Source organism: Epinephelus moara, chromosome 3 (assembly GCF_006386435.1).
Source record: "Epinephelus moara isolate mb chromosome 3, YSFRI_EMoa_1.0, whole genome shotgun sequence".
NCBI classification, from domain to species: Eukaryota; Metazoa; Chordata; class Actinopteri; order Perciformes; family Serranidae; genus Epinephelus; species Epinephelus moara.
The window spans coordinates 8,744,521-8,763,339 of record NC_065508.1 but is presented as its reverse complement, the minus strand read 5'-3'; the positions used below and the strand labels follow the sequence as shown (position 1 = coordinate 8,763,339).

Sequence of the window (18,819 nt, the reverse complement as noted above, 5' to 3'; positions counted from 1 at the left end):
TTTACACTTGAGTACATTTGGCATCTTCCTGGTAGGATTACTCCTGTCCCCTTCTCCTCTCTGCTGCAGCAGAGCTGCTGTAGGACTCCTACACAGGGCTCACTGCTCCAGCATCCGCCTCTGATCCCACCATATCTATGACGATTCGTGTCCGAGTTTACACAGTGGCGCACATCCTGCTTACCAGTGCGTGGAGCCACAAGCGTGCATGGCTGCGAGAGATGTGCCGAGTGTAGGCTTCAGTGCATACTGCTCTGCTCCATGCATCCCGCTTCCAACCCCGAGGCGCTGCATTGGCACCGCGCCGCTCAGAGTATTAAGCCACGCTTCTCGTTTTTTTCGTCAGAGGCCTGAATGCTTGGAAATCGATGCGTGAGCAACTGTTGGTGCGGGAATGCATTTATAGCACGGAAACCCCCCTCCCGTGTGGAGAGGGAGCGGTGCTGAGAGAGGGGAGCACATTCAGCACATTGGACAGAGTCGGAGAGAGAGAGGGGGTGACTGTGTTACAGATTTCAGCACCACGGACAGAGTCACCAAGTTTTTTTTTGTCTGCTTTACTTTTTTTGGAAGGAGTGAACAAACTGAATGTGATGTGCTCCCTCAGCTCTCCCGTGGGAGCCGCCTGACAGTACTCATAAAAACTACAAGAACAGTTTCATCTCCCTTGTTCATCTGCCTCACGTGCAAGTTCACACCCATACAAGGAGGCTGATGTCACTCAGCCATATCAGTGTTTTGCATAAACACATGCAAATATAACAATAATCGGTCTCATTGCTGTCTCACATATGCATTACGCTTTATAGTGAAAGTTTGGGTAGGTGGTCAGCCTGAAAACGCACTGATTCATACAGTGAAAGTTGAATGCTCCCTCCTCCACTGCTCTGCTTCACGCTCATTGAGTTACATACATTTACACTAAGAGCTGTCTTGTCCAGACTTCCGCTGGGATCCCCCGAGCAGCTCTGCCGGAGCAGCGGGGTTAAGTGCCTTGCTCAGGGACAGCTCGATGAGTCGGCTGACGGCTGTCTAAAGCGCAAACGGAGAGAGACAACCACACCCACATCCTCCACTTCGCCCCCGTGGAATCGAACCACCAACTTCCCCAGCCACGGTCACCGTGATAGTCACACCGAAAACCAGGGAGACCCCCGTGTGCCCCTGTGTAACTTGGTTCTCCTTTAAATTTTTCCTCCGTGGCTTTGGGTACTACATCTGCCACTACCATCAGCAGCAGCAGCGCTGCTTCTTCTTGATGTTGTGGTCGGGAATACGCATGCGCCCGGCATTGGAATTACTGCACTGGCAAGAATAAGTTGGACCTCGTCTGTCTTCACTAAAAGAAAAATACACACAACATAAGTATGGCAGTGCTGAGAATAAGAAGAATGAGGTGCTTTTGCGTCTGGTTGTTCCCTCTCGTAGTGACCGCGGTGTGCGCCCAAAGGTAAGTGTGAGAGGGTCGGAGGATGCTCCACTCATTTTTTTCTAAGTGTGACTGTGTTACAGACGGCATGGAAAATACTTGGACACTTTAAGGTCCAAGAATGTCTCGTATTTAAATCTGCTGTGCACCTCTTTTCTCTCCTTTCTCTTCCATAGTGCCGGTGTCAATGACCCTAGCAATATGTCTTTGGTTAAAGAAACGGTGGATAGGCTGTTGAAAGGTTATGATATACGATTGAGGCCAGATTTCGGAGGTAAATGAACTCGTATTATCACCAACTCTGTCCGAGTTTGCGCCTTGTCAGCCCGTATAATAGTACAGTGTTTCAATAATCACCGATGACTCCATTATCTCTGCAATTTCGGAAAGTAAGAGACACATTTCTTATCGGCTTCTGCCACAGTCTGGGACATGTTACAGGATACAACCGAGGTATAATGTGTCAAAACAACCCAGAGTGGCGATATAATGTGAGAACACATGAGAGATGTGGCTGGAGATGAATGTGGACAACACAATACACCAGCACATTTATTTAAATCATCAATTACTATAGTAAAAAAAAAAGGTGGCTGAACTCCCAGTGCACGTCTGTTGGCATTTTAAACAAATAGGTGCCCATTTGTGTTTATATCCATGGTCTTATCCAGGTGTTCACTGCGACGGAGACATGTTTAGGGCTAGGTGGTTTCATGTCAACAACTTTTAGGGGAATTACCAGCACTTTGAACCGCAGCTCAGCGCATCTAATCCCAAAAAGAACCACTGTAAACTGTTATCCGGCTGACAACAGCTAAATTCACAAGTGTTAATCTGTGTTTTCATCACGCACATTTATCAAGCATCTCTGGTAGAATATGTCAGTGACTCATACAGGCTGCACCTGATGTACAGTATGTTTGTTGCTTACCGTTGTTTTGATCTGTCCTATAGGTCCTCCGGTTGGAGTGGGGATGAATATAGACATAGCCAGCATAGACATGGTATCAGAAGTCAATATGGTAAGTAGGCCATTATCACCTCTACTTTGACAATGGGTGACCACTCCGGACTAATGATCCCCTGCTGAGCAGAAACCTACCAGGGGGAATACCTTCCCAAACCACCGGGGAACCCCCCCCCCCCCCCCCCCCCCCCCCCCCCCCCCCCTTAAAGCTGCTTTGTGTAGATGTGTCTTCCCCCTCGATCACTCGCATCGACTTGTGGGTTTGAGGACTCAAAGGCAATGATGGTTTTGTTTGGGGGTTGGTTGGTGGCATGAATTCAAGCTCTCTGGGGGTTTGGAGATTGATTGACAAACATAGATGGTCGATTTGTTTTCGTCTCTTAAGCTGATTGCTGCCTTATTTGCTGAGCAGGCACACAGCCAGGCATCACTAACTTCACATCAATATTTTGGGAGAAATCAGAGTTCAATCCAATCAGCACTTTCTTATAGGAAGTTATTGTATGAGCCCATGTCTGTCTCCACCCTGGCAATATTTCACACTGGCATTTATGATGCTTCAGGAATGTGTTAGATTGTCTGTTATTGCTGGTTTATAAGGGTTAAGTAGACATAGTGACAGTGGAGGAACTTAAGAGCTGTGGATATGAGGAGTGGAGATTAAGTTTTGCTTCATACAAGTGCACCTCCTAGTGATGAGATGTGAGAACTGCACCTCAGTTTACAGGAAAAACCCAAGGCTGCATTTTATCACCATGGAAGGTCACTGTTGACACTTATGATACAGTTGACAAGGTGAGCAAAAAATTGATATTTATGGTAATATGCATGAGATTTTTATTGGCCTATTATCATCTTTTTGTGGCTTCTTGTGACTTCTACTATTCCCATGCACAACTTTACCCAGATGTGCCCTGCTGTTGCCGTTGTTTTGGCGGTGCTAGCTGCGATGTGAGTCATGTTGTGATGTTAGGGAATGATTACATGCCGGAATATTTTTGGCAGCAGCGCCCCAAAGGCTGTTGCTCATGTTGTTATCTTTGTGCTCCTGTTGACTATGTTGATGTGCAGAGATGAGATGAGGAAACAGATGATGCTGTGTCTATTTGCATGTATTTACCCAGAAGACCAACTGTGGGCAAATACATCCACACACACACACACAGAGGCGCTTACATACACAATGCAGGGCTACAGGGCCCTCTATATGGAGGCCTGGAATTCTTAATTAAAGCCATGTTTTCCCTGTGTGACGATGCGAGAGCTTGAAAGCTACCCTTATGTTTGTGCATGTATGTAAAAGAGTACCTGCAAGTACAGTTTGGACTGGGATGTATCAGCAGGAATCAAATACTGTTAGTATTATGTAAGATGTTACTATTGTGCAGCAAGATGGAGTGTAGTTTTGTCATGTTAAATGGCCCAACAGTTGTGCCAGGCAACACTTACATGTTTATAGTTGGGGTATTGGTTGTTTCTAGATGGCATGAAGCAGAGTGAAATAGAGAGAGAGCAAGGGAAGAGGGCACAAGCAAGATTTGTAGCCATGGTGTTGCAAGAACATGGTATATAGTAGTACATGTCCTACAATATGAGCCAAAGTTTGTTGTGCTTTGTTTACTATTTCCTCCACTGCTTTCATCTCCGCTGGTCTGCAACTTTCAGAAAAAAAAGCAGAGCGTATCCCAGCTTCATTACTCCCACCCAGAAGTGCGTCAGGGCCGGGGCTTATCCACACACACCCACACACATGGCCAAACAAAAAAAAATCCCACTCTCCATCCAAACACACAAAGCCAGTGCCACACAGCGTCTTTGATCATCCCATTCCTTTGTCAGCTTTGGCCCACTAAACACCCTCTAATGTGAAAGGGGAGTCATTACCACCTGACCCATTGGAGTCTCATGAAAAGAAGAGGCCACATGTGTGCGTAATGGTTTCGGCATCTTTGATCTGCTCCCCTTCCTATAAATGTAACCACTTTTCAGGATAGCAGCTGGTGTAGAAGCACTTTCCTTTCTTCCATTTCCTCTCCCCCATCTGGCTCTCTGTCTGCCACTTATTTTGGTGCGGGGATAGAACCACCCTGTGTACTTTCTTTAGAGAGCAGATGAGAAACAGGGTTGAGGATAATGGAGAGATGTCACTGAGGGATGTATCCAACAGTGTCCTATTAGCCATTACAGCAGAGCAGGACACCCATGCTTTGGTGTGTGTATTAACAATATATCTTTCCATCACCCACCACTGCTCTCTGTTGAAGGCCTCGCATTAAAAGCAGAGGCATGAACTTGGGGTATCATAGTGTATATATTTGATATTTCCAGTGGGGCCATTAAAATAAGGAACTGCAAAGAGGTTTGTCTTAAACCATCTGTTTTAGCACTTTGTTACCAATGTCACAGAGCAGAAAACCCATTTAGAAACAATACAGGCCTCTAGCTCACTTTAGATGAGTCACCAAACTAAGTCTGCAAGCCTTCAAGCGTGAGTCGTCCAGAGGACACGGAGTCCTCTCCAGAATTTGTCACGTAAGCAGTCCTGATGTCCAAATGCACAACCTGGACTTAAAATGTTGAGCGCCTCATCCAAAAAATCCATCCTACCTTTTCTTGGTTAAATGTTAAATGGACTGCACTTGTTTAGCGCCTTTCTAATCATCTGACCACTCAAAGCGCTTTCTACACTACGAGTCACATTCACCCATTCACACACTGGTGGCCGAGGCTACCATACAAGGTGCCACCCGCTACTCAGTTATTAACACACTCACACATCAATTGAACAGCCATCAGGAGCAATTTGGGGTTCAGTATCTTGCTCAAGGATACTTCGGATCGGTGGACGAACCGCTCTACCTCTGAGCCACAGCCGCCCAAGACAGCCTCTAGAAAAAGGAGGGGGCAAAAGTGAAAAGCTAAGCAAACTAGAAATTAGACGACCCAAAGCAACCTATGTTACCAACTAATGTGAGAGTGGGTGTCGATGAGGGGCCCAATTTGGAAAATTGTCTTCCTCCTGTCCATAATGCTAATGACTGGCCTGAACAGCTGGCTTTACTGAGTCGTATACCATGTAGAAAACTACATTACATGTCACTTAGGCCTGGAGCCAGACACGGAACGAGGAGGCTGAAGCATTCATTACATACCCACAAAAGGTCACCGGTTCCTGGGTGTCAGGGTCAGAGAGGCCTTCGAGGGAGAAAAGGCATAGGATATGATCGTGTAAGACCTAGGAGTCAAATTTTTCACCTCTGTATGTATGTGACAGAGAGAGAGAGAGAGAGAGACAGAGATAGATAGGAGCGAGAGCTCTGACATTAACACGTTACCATGTGGAGAGCCAGGAGCGGTGCTGGTGTTGGAGAGAAGGTCATGTACCTAGTGCTGCTGAGGGTTCATTCTGCATGACTCAGAGGTGGACATACAGAGAGGGACATACACACTGAATACCAATGTCATGTTAGACATTTGACCCGAGGCAAGTGGCACGGCGAGCTTTGATTCAAGCACCGGTCAAAGGAAGAACGGAGAATACATACAGTAGGCATCGAGAGAAATAAGTTGATTTCTTTCTCTTTTTTTCCCTCCAAGCAATTCTCTTTTGTGCACTTTCTTCCACTACCATTTAAGTCTCAATATTTGCTTTTGGTTGAGCTCCTGAGCACTTGAATCCTAAGCCAACAGTTTTCACAGGGGAAGAAATACTCCTGTCTGAGGATGAACTAAAGTTCTTATCCTCCTCCAAAAGGCAGAAATACCATTATTGATGCACATAAAGGTCAAGAGGAGCTTATTGATTGCTGGAGAAGGACTGCGAAATTCAGAGCCCCCCATTTTTGTACCCAGTTATTTCCACCTCTCAGCAGAAGATGTCTCTGATGGGATGTCTGCTATAAATGCATCAAGATTGCACTGAAAACTAGGCTTATACTATATATCATACACATGGTTACACTGTAATGGATGTTGGCTGAAAGGCAGGGGATCATTCCTTGCTATTTGATAATAAAAGGAAGGAAGATTGGGGAAGCACTTACGCGGTATTACGTAACATCTCATCCGGACCTGAAAGCTTTAAAATGATATTAACTTTGCATCTGTACTTGTGTCTGGATCTATTTCACAGCAGCCTTCAATAGTCCTTTGCTGATGTGGGCAGAATTGTAAATTGATGAGCAGTAGACAGCCAAAATGATAAGTCAATATGATTTAAATAGATTTTCAAGGCGCAGATTTAAACATTTAACGCCCAGTTTATAATGGCAATGGTGAGGAAAAGCTCATCTTAATCAGCTCATTGTAATCTTAATGATACTAATGATGTAATTAATCTGTAAAGATGATGAACTCAATGTAATTTTACATTTTTAAAAGGATACAGAGACACGAGTGTCACTTTAGTTACAGCGCACACACTTTTTTCTGGCTGGGTTTCACCAAAATTATGCACAAGGGTTGATGACTGCAGTCTTTGTCAGTATTCAAATTATCTCCAAACTCCTGCTCCATGATGGTTGCATAGTAACTAATGAGAGTGTAGAGGCAATGTGTGAAGATTCACAGACTGAAACGCATCCCAATTGTGGGGAGAAATAAATACACTCCAACTTTCTGTCCTATTGTGAAATGAACTGTCAAACCATTAAAATGATCTCCACACTATATTTAAAACTCATAACAAGCTAATGAGCAAATGGGGATTGACCTTCGTCCCCAGATGTAATCACGGGTGATAAAGCATTTTGGAGAGTTTAAGATATTATTGTAATCCACAGAGCTGGAGATGGTTGGTTTGGGTATTATGAAGCACAAATAGAAGCCGCAAACAAAACATGAGCACAAGAATACAGTTTGCTTTGGAAATATGGAACAGTTAATCATACCAATCAAACTCTCAAGTTGGCTGTAAAGGGTAATTACAGCACTCATAACTGCTACATTAAAAGTTTTAGTTACTGAGGTCCTTTGAAGTGACTCTTGCAGTGTCTCCTCTCTTATCCACAGTCTATATTAAGCCAGCTAACATATAGGGCGGACGTGGACATACTTATACACTTAGAAAGTCTCTAGTGAGGATGTACGTTCTCTCTCTGTCTCTCATGTACATACACACATTCTCAAATCCTAATCCCTCGCTATTCTGCGGTCATGCTTCATCGTAAACTGGAGTGTTAACGTAGCCTCCAGGAAAGTAGCTGTTCAAAATTACATAACAGAGACAGAGCAGAGACAAACCCAACCAGGGTTCAGCAAGGATTTGACTTGGTGTTGTAATGGAGAGAGCTGGAGTGAGCAAAGTGTATGAAGAAAGCCACGGCTCTAATGCTAACAGTATTGATTTATTTTCACTGCTCCGGTTAGATGATACATCGGCCTGACTTAAAAGACAACCTCAACTCATCTCCGAGGTCCTGCTCCAAAACAGTTTCATTAAAAATTGGCTTGAATAGTTTTTGAGAAACATTGAAGGATAGCAGATGACTTATGGCGCGGTGCATATGCATGTGGAAAATTAAAGTTACAAGGGAAGAAAACAATAGAAAATTCAAATATTAAGAAGACAATTGAACAACAATTTTTAAGATGAGATGACTTATTAACCATAAACGTCCTGTTAGCAGTGTCAACTTGGAAGAATCACTGTACTAACTCTGCTGTCACAAGGATGTAAAACAGTAGGGATTACTCATTATTAAGAGTTACACAAGAACAATCGCACAATCTCAGAGGCACTGGATGCAAGCATGAGCACTTTTACCATATGCTGAAACTTTTAAACGTAAAGCAGTATGAGCTTATTTATTTTTGGCCACATGTGGGCAGCAGAACAACTGGAAAACACAACCTATCATCACCTACCAGTGTTGATGTGGACAAAAAACAGCTGGCTTATTCACTTGTTTAGCTTGTTTTGGAATTAATCAAGTCCTAAATCCTTTTAAGATGCTAAATTGTGTTCACCAGTGAGCCGCTAACTGTGCCTGTTTGCAGTGCGGTGCTGAGTTGATGGTATCCAGTGGGTTTGTCAAAGCTTTTTCTCCACGCTTCTGCTGGAAACAGGGTAGTCAACATAGTAAAGTTCGACCATAAAACCAAAACAACTAGCTGAAAGATGCTAAAATTCCCTGTTTAGCTGAGGGAAAGTGCAAAGTTGGGTGATAGTTCTTTGTAAGTTTATTATTACAAACAACCCCTTTCACATTATATGTAGTCATTTGATCTACTGCTAAAAATGTTGAGTAGAACAGCTTTAAAGGTCCAGTGTGTAGGATTTAGGGAGGTATATTGGCAGTAATGGAATATAACATAAGTATGTTTTCTTAAATGTACAATCACCTGAAAATAATGTGTTTTTGTTACCTTAGAATGAGCCATTTCTATATAGGGAGGAGGTCCTTGTCTATGTTGCAGTGTCATGTTTCTATATGGACAAGTCAAACACTGGCTCTAGATAGGGCCTTTTTGCGCTGGCCACTCTAATTAGCAGCCCCTCCATGACAAGAATATCGGAAAAACACTGATTATTTAATGTCAAATGGCGGAATTCAGTGTTTTTACTGGTTTAAATCACCAGGTTAGTTTGTTCAGGGGAGGAAGAGACCCCTGCAGATAATTAAGCTTCCTGTAAAAACTTCCTGAACAATGAAGAAAGGAATTCTAACTGGGAGAAGTTTCAGCTGGTCTGCAATCCTCACTGCCTGATGCCATGAAATCCCCCTAAATCTTACATACTGTGCCTTTAAGCAGACTACTTAAAGACACAACATGTAGAATTCTTCTACACTGAATTAGTCTGCCCTGAATGCTTAGGAAATAGTGAAGTTACAAAAAGTTATGCATATGGTTCATTTGATATCTTAAAATGAGTTTCACAACAAGTCTTAGTTTCACATAGGACTTTGACCGAGGTCTCCTCGGTCAAAGTCCGAGGAGACCTCGGTGCCAGCGTTTATAATGTACCATAATGAACGCTGGCACTGAAAGTGTCAAAGCTACTTCCTCTGGTTTGCAGGAGGTTCATTGTTCATTTTAGTCAAACCATACAGTTTGATAACGAGGCGCGGCTCCAACTAGAAAACAATGTTTTGATGCATTGGATGTGCTGAATGTGCATATTAAGGCAGTACAGGAGGAGGTGCACATTAATAATCCTCCAGGACTGTAACATGCTCATGTTTAACCCAAACAATGTGTCATGTGACTGCAGTTGGTTCAGATTGAGGTCGTTACACGTTCTCACCACAAACGAACCGCACCAGAGTTCATTTGTAACCGGACCAAGACCACCTCTTCAAGAAGGTCTGGGTCTAGTTGTATTGGTGCACACCCAAGTGAGATTGCTGTGTTCACACCTGCCCAAACAAACCGCACTTAGAGGGCAAACAAACTTGAGTTTGATTGAACTGAATCTAACAGGGCAGGTGTGAAAGCACCCTTAAAGAAACTTCCCCATGATTTGGTGATTCTACCATGAATGTCATACAGAAGTATATTTAGTAGGTTAAGGTCGTAACCTGAATGTTTTTTCTAATTGTAAAGTAATCAAATGCTCCCTCCCTACTGTCCAATGCATGGATATAACCAATGCAGTATTTCTAACTCCAGCTGCCATGGAGGTCAGTAATACAAATATCAAGTCTGAAAACAGTTATCGAGGTGATGGTTTATTATGTCCACTTATACCATTAGCATTTGTAGGGAACATTTATATTTCTGCCTGTCTATTCTAGTTCTTTATTTATCAGGCATTGATGCGTGGCACCCCTGAGGTGGCAAAATATATTCAGCCCACTTACTGTGTAATTTTTTGTTTCACTTTTACAGCCCTTTCATCAAGCTATGTCTTTTCCACCTGGCTTCCTTTTACCCACCTAAAGAGATTAGCAACAACCTGCTACACTTATCAACAGATTCATAAAAAGAAAAAGAAACACACAACATATGCAGGAGCTGTATACATTACATATAAATATAGAAAATACAGCAAGCTTGTGCAGAGTAAAGTCACAAGGGATGTTGGAGGGAGCAAAGGAGGAGTGGATGAATTGTGTGAGTGGAGTGCTGAAACAACCCATGCTCCAACTTGCATTATTCATGCGGGTAGGTTTAGATACATGTGCCTCCCTACAGAGTTTTAGTAATCCATTTAGATTACACTGTGTGCCACTTGAATGCAGTAAAAGGACAGACACTAAGTGGGTTGTTTGTATACTGAAAATAGGATTTTTATGCCACCAGTGACAATACATAACATATGGGTAGGTGTTTGTTCATTAGCAGAGCCAATTAACTCAATGTAAATGATGATGAAGGTGGTGGCTGTGATGATGGTGAGGATCATGATGCTAATATAAGGAAGGAAACAAGAGGAGGTTTTTTCAAAATGGAGGATGAGAAACAAGCAAGAGGAATCTAGGGTAAATATATGTAAAAGCAGCAACAAAGTGGCATTTTATAGCTCCCCCTCATATGAGAGGAACCGTACCTTACACATTAGATCAGTGTGAGCACCTGTCTCCGCCACCGGAATGCTGATAAGTTCAGGTAACAGCATTCATTGCTCTGAGCGTGGGCGCAGCCAAAAGACTTGGCATTTTGTCGTGTGTACGTCAAAGCACTTTATCAATTTCCTGGTGACTTGAATGTGAGTTCAGCATTTAAAAATGTGAATTTACAAGAATGAGGTACAAGAATATAATGTCATTATGAATTTTCAGGCTGTGAGTCAGACTCACTTTAAAAAGGTTTGTTATCAAAGCAAAGTCTCTGCAGGACTGAAAGCTGCCTGTTGGTAATATTGTCTATAGTTCATATCCTGGAGCAATAACGTAGGAGGCTTTATCAATTTGAGCTTATTGCTTTGAGCTTAAGACCTCCGCTGCTGGTCAAAAACCATTAAAACATATATACATGAAACACTCTGGCTGACATGTTTCTTCATTGAATATAAGTATGGCAGTTTTGAGTCGACCATACACACACTAACCTGCAAATATTCACTTGGAAAACACACTGTATTAAACCAAAACCAAACCTATTGATTAACACTGGCCTTGTCTTTGAAGATAAATGGCAATAAACATTTGCATATTTCTCTGCAATAATAATGATTAGCACAGATTGACGAAAAACTAGCATTCACATTTGTTTCTAATGCAAACAGTGATACTTAAGTAGCACCAAAACAATTGTCCTCATGCACTGCATGTTCCTGCAAACTATGAGTACATTATATTGGTGCATCATTTTGTAGTGGATACAGTTAAACTTTATGTTTCTTAATAACACTGTACTGAAAGTGTGGTTAGGTTTAGGTTAAAAAAAACACAGTTATTGTTAGAAAAAGATCATGTTTCAGATTAAACCTCCATATTTGGTGGCACAGAAACTACTGGAAAAGCAGGAACCAGTTGGTGAAAAACCAACCAGGTCTCACTCCAAAGTCGTCGAAATCCAGAGCTTGGGCAGTGACTTGTGGCGTCAGACACTGGTGAAAAAAGCCGTCCTTTGATGTCAGCATGATACATGGCTGGTCGCCGTTATAGTCGTCAGGGAGAAACGCGGCAGGACAAGAACAAATTTAAGGCAGTGAAAGTCCGAGTAGGGCAGGTGGTAGGGGTGGTGGATGGGTCCATCAAACCTTCACCTGGGAGAGCGGTGTTCGCATCCTGTAAGATTGTAAAGCCAAACCCTGTTCTTTTTTCCTGAACCTAACCACGTGCATTTGTTGCCTAAACCTAACTACATGTTTTTGTTGCCTAGACCCAACCACGTGTGTAAGTTGTTGGAGGGAAAAAAAAAGTCAATTTGGGTTGTTGCACTGACGTAGTGTCTTTATTTTGAAAGAGACTGTATGTAAATGTTAAATTTCCTGTGAAAACGAAAGTGTATTTTGAAAGAAGACAATGCATTCAGCAGGCAGAACTTTACATGATGTCCCAGAACCTCAACAACCAACACACCCAGGGTACCTTTCACATCGTATCTGGTCATGGAATATCCATGAGACCAAACGTCGATATGTGACAAGATTGAAGTGAGAATGTGTTGGAAAAACACCCAGGTTAGGTGGCTCAAACAAGCTGGGAAATGGCACCATCTGTTCGTGAAAAACCCCTCGGTTTTGTTCCACAAACACTGCTGGGAAATGCAGGAAAAGGTTGCCAAAAAACAACCAGTGTTGTTGGTCTTGAACAGTGCTCTGCAGCAGTCTGTAGCTTTGCAGCCGTCTCACCTAAGTGCCATGCCATTTGCCATCCACCATCACCTCCACCTCGCAGTGACAAAATCAGCTCAAATACTATACATTGCTTAAGAAACGTTGATCTATATGTGATGCTACGTATGAAAAATACAAATGTAATGTATTCATGGTTTGCAGAAATGTACAATGCGAAGAATATCTTCTTGGAATTGGGCTGCAAATATAATCAGCGTACAACTACTACTAAATAATTTAAACACCAGATCACAAATCATGGATTACACATTCTGGATGTATTAAGTATTTGTTTGCTCAAAAGGCAGGCTAACAGTTGGAAACAACGTCAATCAGATATGGCAAACAAATCCAAAATACTGAGGGTTATAGGCGGTAAATAAAAAGGCAGGCAGATGGCCATATATAAACAGGTACAGACAGAGAAAACAGAGCAGTAAGGCAACAAGACAACATAGACGATCTGGCAGAGATATCCTTTATATATACTGCAGCCAACAACAGATGAGGTGGAGCAGGTGAATGAGTTAGGTGCCTAACAGGACCGGTTCAAGAGCAACAGTTGGTGGGCAGGTGAGGAACGGCGCATCTGAAAGAGGTTAGAATTCATAAAATAGGGAATAGAGAGAGGAAGTAGAGGCGGAGGAGGGAGGAGAGGTAGACGGAGCAGCTGTCGCTATGACAAGATTACCTCAGGTTTTTGTGCAGTCAAAATCTCATAAGCTGTGTGTACAAAGATGTCTGAGAAAATGGTGACTGAAGCGTTAGGCAGCCATTATTTCTGTTCTCACTGCAGATATCTCTTTAAATCTCATCAGTAGTCTGTACAACAGGTGTCTGCAGTTGCCCAAACTCTGGGTTTTCATTCTGTGAATACTCTTTAAATGTACTTTTCCTCCATGTTCCAGCACAGTTTGCAGCCTCGCCACAATCTCTTTTTCATTGTTGTATTTCCGAGGATTGTGCTCATTGTTTGCTTTGCCTCCTCAACTTTTCGTCTGTCTACCTACAGGTATTTATTTGTGATCTTCTGACTTGAATTATTTTGTGTTCAGCGACTTCGGTTATGAGTGAAATATCTCCACAGCTACTGGATGGATTGTTTGGAAATATAATGAGTGTTCATGTCCCCTCAGGATGAATTCTAATAACTTTATTGATCCTCTCACTTTCCATCTATCTCCATCATCAGATCAAATTTTCAGAGTGTTTTATACTTTGGTGTGCGATGAAATACCTGCAGAAGGAAGGACAGTGGGTCTCAGTTGAACTTTGTGTTTAGTCCTATTAGCAAGAGTTAACATACAACACACATTACTCACATGGTGAAGATGGTAAACACTATCTATAGGGTGTTATTTGTCATTTCATTTAAAGCACCACTTTGCCTAAATATAGCCCCACAGAGCCGCTGGGTTCCTGTGAAAGTAACTGCATGGACACAATGACAATGTGGAGAACGGTATGAAAATTGGAGATCCGCGGTCCGCCATTTTCACGCCCTTTAAAGGCTGATAAGATCCACCAGCACACTGCGTGTCTGTGCTTACTGGCTGCAACAGTTGGAAACACGGAGCGAGAGAATTTTAAGAGCCTACAACAAGAAAGAGGCCAGTTAACCAATGTAAGCGTTCCCATTTGAGAATTGCTCGAGTGTATTAGTAATAACACATTGAAAATATACCAAAATGCTATTTATGATTTTTGGCTAGTGAAAAAATTTCTGGCTAGTAGATTTTTAAAGCTTACTAGCCACTTGGCTAGTAAAGTTAAGTTTGAACCATACTAATGAACCTTCATTAATATAGGCCTATATTTTATCTCCAAGTGCACGTCACACGCTGAGCGAGCCGCCTGTTAATGACGCTGTGGGCTAATGGGCATGTAGCTACTTCCATGTTTCAGATGATACGTCATGTTTGTAGTCGACCAATGAAGATGAGTTTACATATCACCTTGGGTTCGTCCTTCACCTTCTCAAAATGATCCCACACTTTGGATTTCCTGCCCGACATGTTATTAACTAGCCTGTGGAATAACCGCAGCTACCGGCCCTGGAAATTGGGGGTCGTACAGATGCCGTGTCTTTACCCGCCTGGAAAACGCGAGGTTGGGTGTTGGGTGCTACTCTTGTGCATTTTTTGTGCCAGCTTTCAAGAGCACGGCGTTGTATACCCTATTTATCTGAAATCCTGTTTCAGTGCAGAGCTGATCTTCTTCCATGTGCTGTGTACAAATGTGTTGGCCTATTGTCTCTGGGACAGATGCAAAGCTCTGGGTAGTCCTGCACTAAAAAGATCAACTATTCTGTATTTATCACAGACTGTTTTTTCGGGAAGAAGGGTAAGATATCTGTCAGCTGTGACTGGTTTGTGACATGACTCCTGCCTGGCTTCCTGCGGTCCAGTCATATGGGTTTTGATGTATTTTGACGAGGTGCAGCTCCTAATAGAATTTCATGTTTGCTTGTTGTTGTTGTTTTTTTTTGTGCGACTAAGTGACTGGGTCACTGTAGATGAGGACAGGGGACCGGCAGCATCACTGGGTTTGCCTGCTGCACGCCCACTCTGTAAACAAGGGAACAGCAGAACAGACTCATGCTGTATGCTGTATGCTGTATACTGCACCTGCGTCTGGGAGACTGCTGCAAACTTTGGTTGATGCTGGGCAGTATTAACCATAAGTTTTCAAAGCACAGTAATCAAGCATGATTTTAATGATAATCCAAATTTGAAACAGTAATACTAAAGGTCAGAAAACTTGGAGTGGTTTATCAGGAAACTGTTTAATCACCAGAAGGACAAAACAATTATGTAACTGAATAATCAGGTTTGATATAGAAAAAAGCACTTTCTCAGTTGGGTTTTGCAAAACAAGCTTTTTAAAATGTTTAAAACAGACTGCATTAATCCCTGATAAGAACCCTGCAGAAACATTTTGTTGTATGTGAAGTTATTCTGTTTGATCAGGATCATCTGGACACCACATTCCTGCTGTTTTGACTCTTGTTATACGACTCAAATGACATCTTTTGGGCACAATATCTAACATTAACAAATGAAGTGACATACACCAATGACAGTTTACACACACATATGCACGCACACTGTCACGAAGCAACAGAGATGCACTGCTTAAGTTGTTATTAATGTCACAGACATTGCTTATTGTACAATTAATAACACAGCTCTAAATGTCAGGGGAAGGAAGGCGTGTAATCAATTTCCCCAGGTTAAACAAGCTCACTAGTTAGGCATCTGATTCACTGTTGCCTGTGACAGTGAATGATGGGGTGGATGTTTAGCCATCAGACGACAGCCCGTTCCCTGCAGCTGTAGGTCTAACTGTTAAACAGCAGCATCTTGTTTTCTTGTCGGTGGGCAGAGTGTGGGGAATTAACAGCATATTGCCATTGTGCCACTCACGTATTGCAGGGCAATAATTTCCACACCTGTCCTGTGTCGAGCTGATGTTACTCTCCTCTGCTACATTCGCTCATCCCTCTGTTTCCCTCTTCACTCCCTGGTCTCTCTCTCTCTCAGTTATGCATTCCCTTTGCCTGTTTGGTAATGACACAAGGCCGGGGCCCTGCTACTGCGGGGGGATTAGACAGAGTTACAAATCGAAGTGGGTTAATCGGCTGGCCCTCCATTTTGGGAGGCCTCTCTCAGCTCACTAGCCCCACTGGTATATTTGTTTGTGTGCTGTTGTGTGCTTATACTCACCAGCTCAAAGTTTGGGCTTAGTTGCTATTGTGAAACAAATACCAGTCACACTCGCTGAATTTAACCTAAATGTAGGTGATGACCTTCAGTGTGAACCAGCTAATTACCATGTGTAGAGCCATTAGCCATTATTCACTCATGGAAGACCGAGCATAACAAAGTTAAATAAGGGCAAACTATCAGGGATGGCACAAAAAGATGCAAATATGTGTCTGTACCATAGCTATCATAAAATAATGGCCGTAGCTACCTTGATGTCACCCATTGCTTTGTGGACTCCACAGGAAATGCATCATTTACATACAGTCTCTTTCAAAAATAAAAGCACTACGTGATGTTATTTTCCTTCAACAACAAACGCACAAGGTTAGGTTTTGGCCGCAAAAGCACGTGGTTGGGTTTTGGAAAAATAAAAACCAGGTTTTGGCTTTATAATCTCTCGGAACGCTTACACCGCTTTCCAAGGTGAAAGTCGGTGTTTGCTGGCCCCTTCCACCACCCCTCCTGCCAGCTCCACTTGGACTCTGGCCACCTTGTTTTCATTCTTGTCCCGCCGCGCTTCCCCCTTATAGTTTTAACGGCGCCCGTTGGCATATCATGCTGACATTAAAGAACGGCTGTCTGACTGAGCAAGTCACTAACCAAGTGCCAGATTTCAGTGACTTTGGAGTGAGACAGGGTTGCACATTCAGCATTTTGGCCGTCGCCTTCTTGATTTTTGGAAGCTAGAAAAGACCATATTTGGACAAGAGGGTAGAGTTGTGGAGGAGCAAGGGGTGGATCTGACTCATAGACTGTAGCGATGCCTTGTAACCTGCCTGTCACTCAAACTCCCCCACCCTTAAAAATCCTTCACATTAAGTCTTAATAAAATACAAATCGATGAGTTATATAAAAATTCACTTCCTGTTCAGGTGTCATAAATGTTGAAATTAACTGTGAACATGTTTATTTTTGCTGTAAAGTTGGGCATCTTAACATTGGAGTCTATGGGGATTGACTCACTTCTGGAGCCACCCTCAAATGGCCATTCAAGGAACTGCAGTGTTTGGCACCTCCTCATTGGCTTAATTTTTCAGCCCCAGAGGTTGCTGCTTGGTCTGTACTAGGGATGTAACGATATGGAAAATTTGATATCTCGATTATAGTGACCAAATTATCACGGTGAACGATAATATCGCGATATTTTTTTAAGCGCTGTAAAATGTCCAAAAATAGATACATCATACTGAAATGTTAACAGCCAAAATCTTATATTAAAATGAAACTTTCACATTAAAGGGGCAAGGGATTGGCACAGCAACAGAAAAATTCATTTTAAATGAACAAAATACGTAAACACATTACAGGAGCAAAGCTTATTTGTCTGGTGCATTTTAACAGTCAGCAAAATATGTAAACAATTTATATATTATTTATTTATTTATTAGCACAAGAGGAAAAATATATATAAAACAAAACAATGCAAGAGTAGAACAAAAAACATACAATATATAGAATAGATATCACAAATGTGCAGGAGAAACCAAAAAAAAACCCAAGGGCAATGGTCATCATTACACAGAATAATTCACACATTAGAAGTGTGCATGTGAGTCAGAGGAGAGTGTGCATGTGAGTCAGAGGAGTGCCTGTATGAGAAAAGGAGTGCATGTTCTCGTGTGTGTGTGTGTGTATGTGTGTGTGTGTTAGGTCAAGACTGTGAGCAGTGAATTTAATTAACCTTATAAAACCGAGAGCCCCCATTAAGGCTCTCGCATTTTATGTTGTTTCCTTGAGGTTATGTCGAGAAAGCATAACTGGCCTTCTATATCGATTCTAGCTCGCCATACAATAACCATAATCACAGTGATTCAATCATAGTTCATCTCAATTAGCGTTACGTTACGTCGGTTTATATTCTGTCGGCTCCGCTCAGTGTTTACAGCTCCGTTTCGTTTTGAAACACTTAGCAACATAGCTGCTAATACGGCTGTTAGCTACTCAGCTAGTATTAGCTCCTAAGTGTCTAAAACGAAAACGGAAAACCTAGTAGCCGTTTTGACAGATACGGCTCAAATGTCCTATATACGTCGAGAGTTACACATTATGACAATCTTAGTAAAACCGAAGTCCCTCACACAATAACTGACGTTTGCATAGCATAACTTGCATTGGCTGTAAAGCTGTGGATGATGGTCACGGAGATGAGCCAGCAGATTTGTAGTGTTGCTACCCTTCGCAGCAACTTTTTTTCTGCATGTTCTGCACACAGGATAGTTGTCCTCCACCAGCTGTCCCTCGGCATTCTTCAGAAACCCAAAGTACACCCAGACCTCAGACTCTGTGCGTTTAGTTGGGGGGAAAATGTCCTGAGTGCCACTATCACCACCTTCCGCCATGTTTTCATTCTTTGTGTTTACACATGCTACGCATTCACGCAGCGCCTGCATCGCGAGACTTGAATGAGGCTGTTATTACATATCCTGATAAT

General features: G+C 42.5%; 1 protein-coding gene across 2 annotated transcripts in view; it reads left to right on the top strand.

Annotated features, from left to right (window-relative positions):
• Nucleotides 1–670: 670 nt before the first annotated feature.
• Nucleotides 671–18,819, top strand: part of LOC126387729 (gamma-aminobutyric acid receptor subunit beta-2) — an 81,366-nt gene continuing 63,217 nt past the window's right edge. The window contains exons 1-3 of one of the 2 annotated variants that reach the window (XM_050040362.1): nt 671–1,450; nt 1,606–1,703; nt 2,384–2,451. In XM_050040362.1, coding sequence (XP_049896319.1) covers nt 1,368–1,450; nt 1,606–1,703; nt 2,384–2,451 — 249 coding nt within the window. In that variant the 5' untranslated portion in view covers nt 671–1,367. The remainder of the gene's footprint in view (nt 1,451–1,605; nt 1,704–2,383; nt 2,452–18,819) is intronic. The other variant, XM_050040363.1, reaches the window with a different exon arrangement.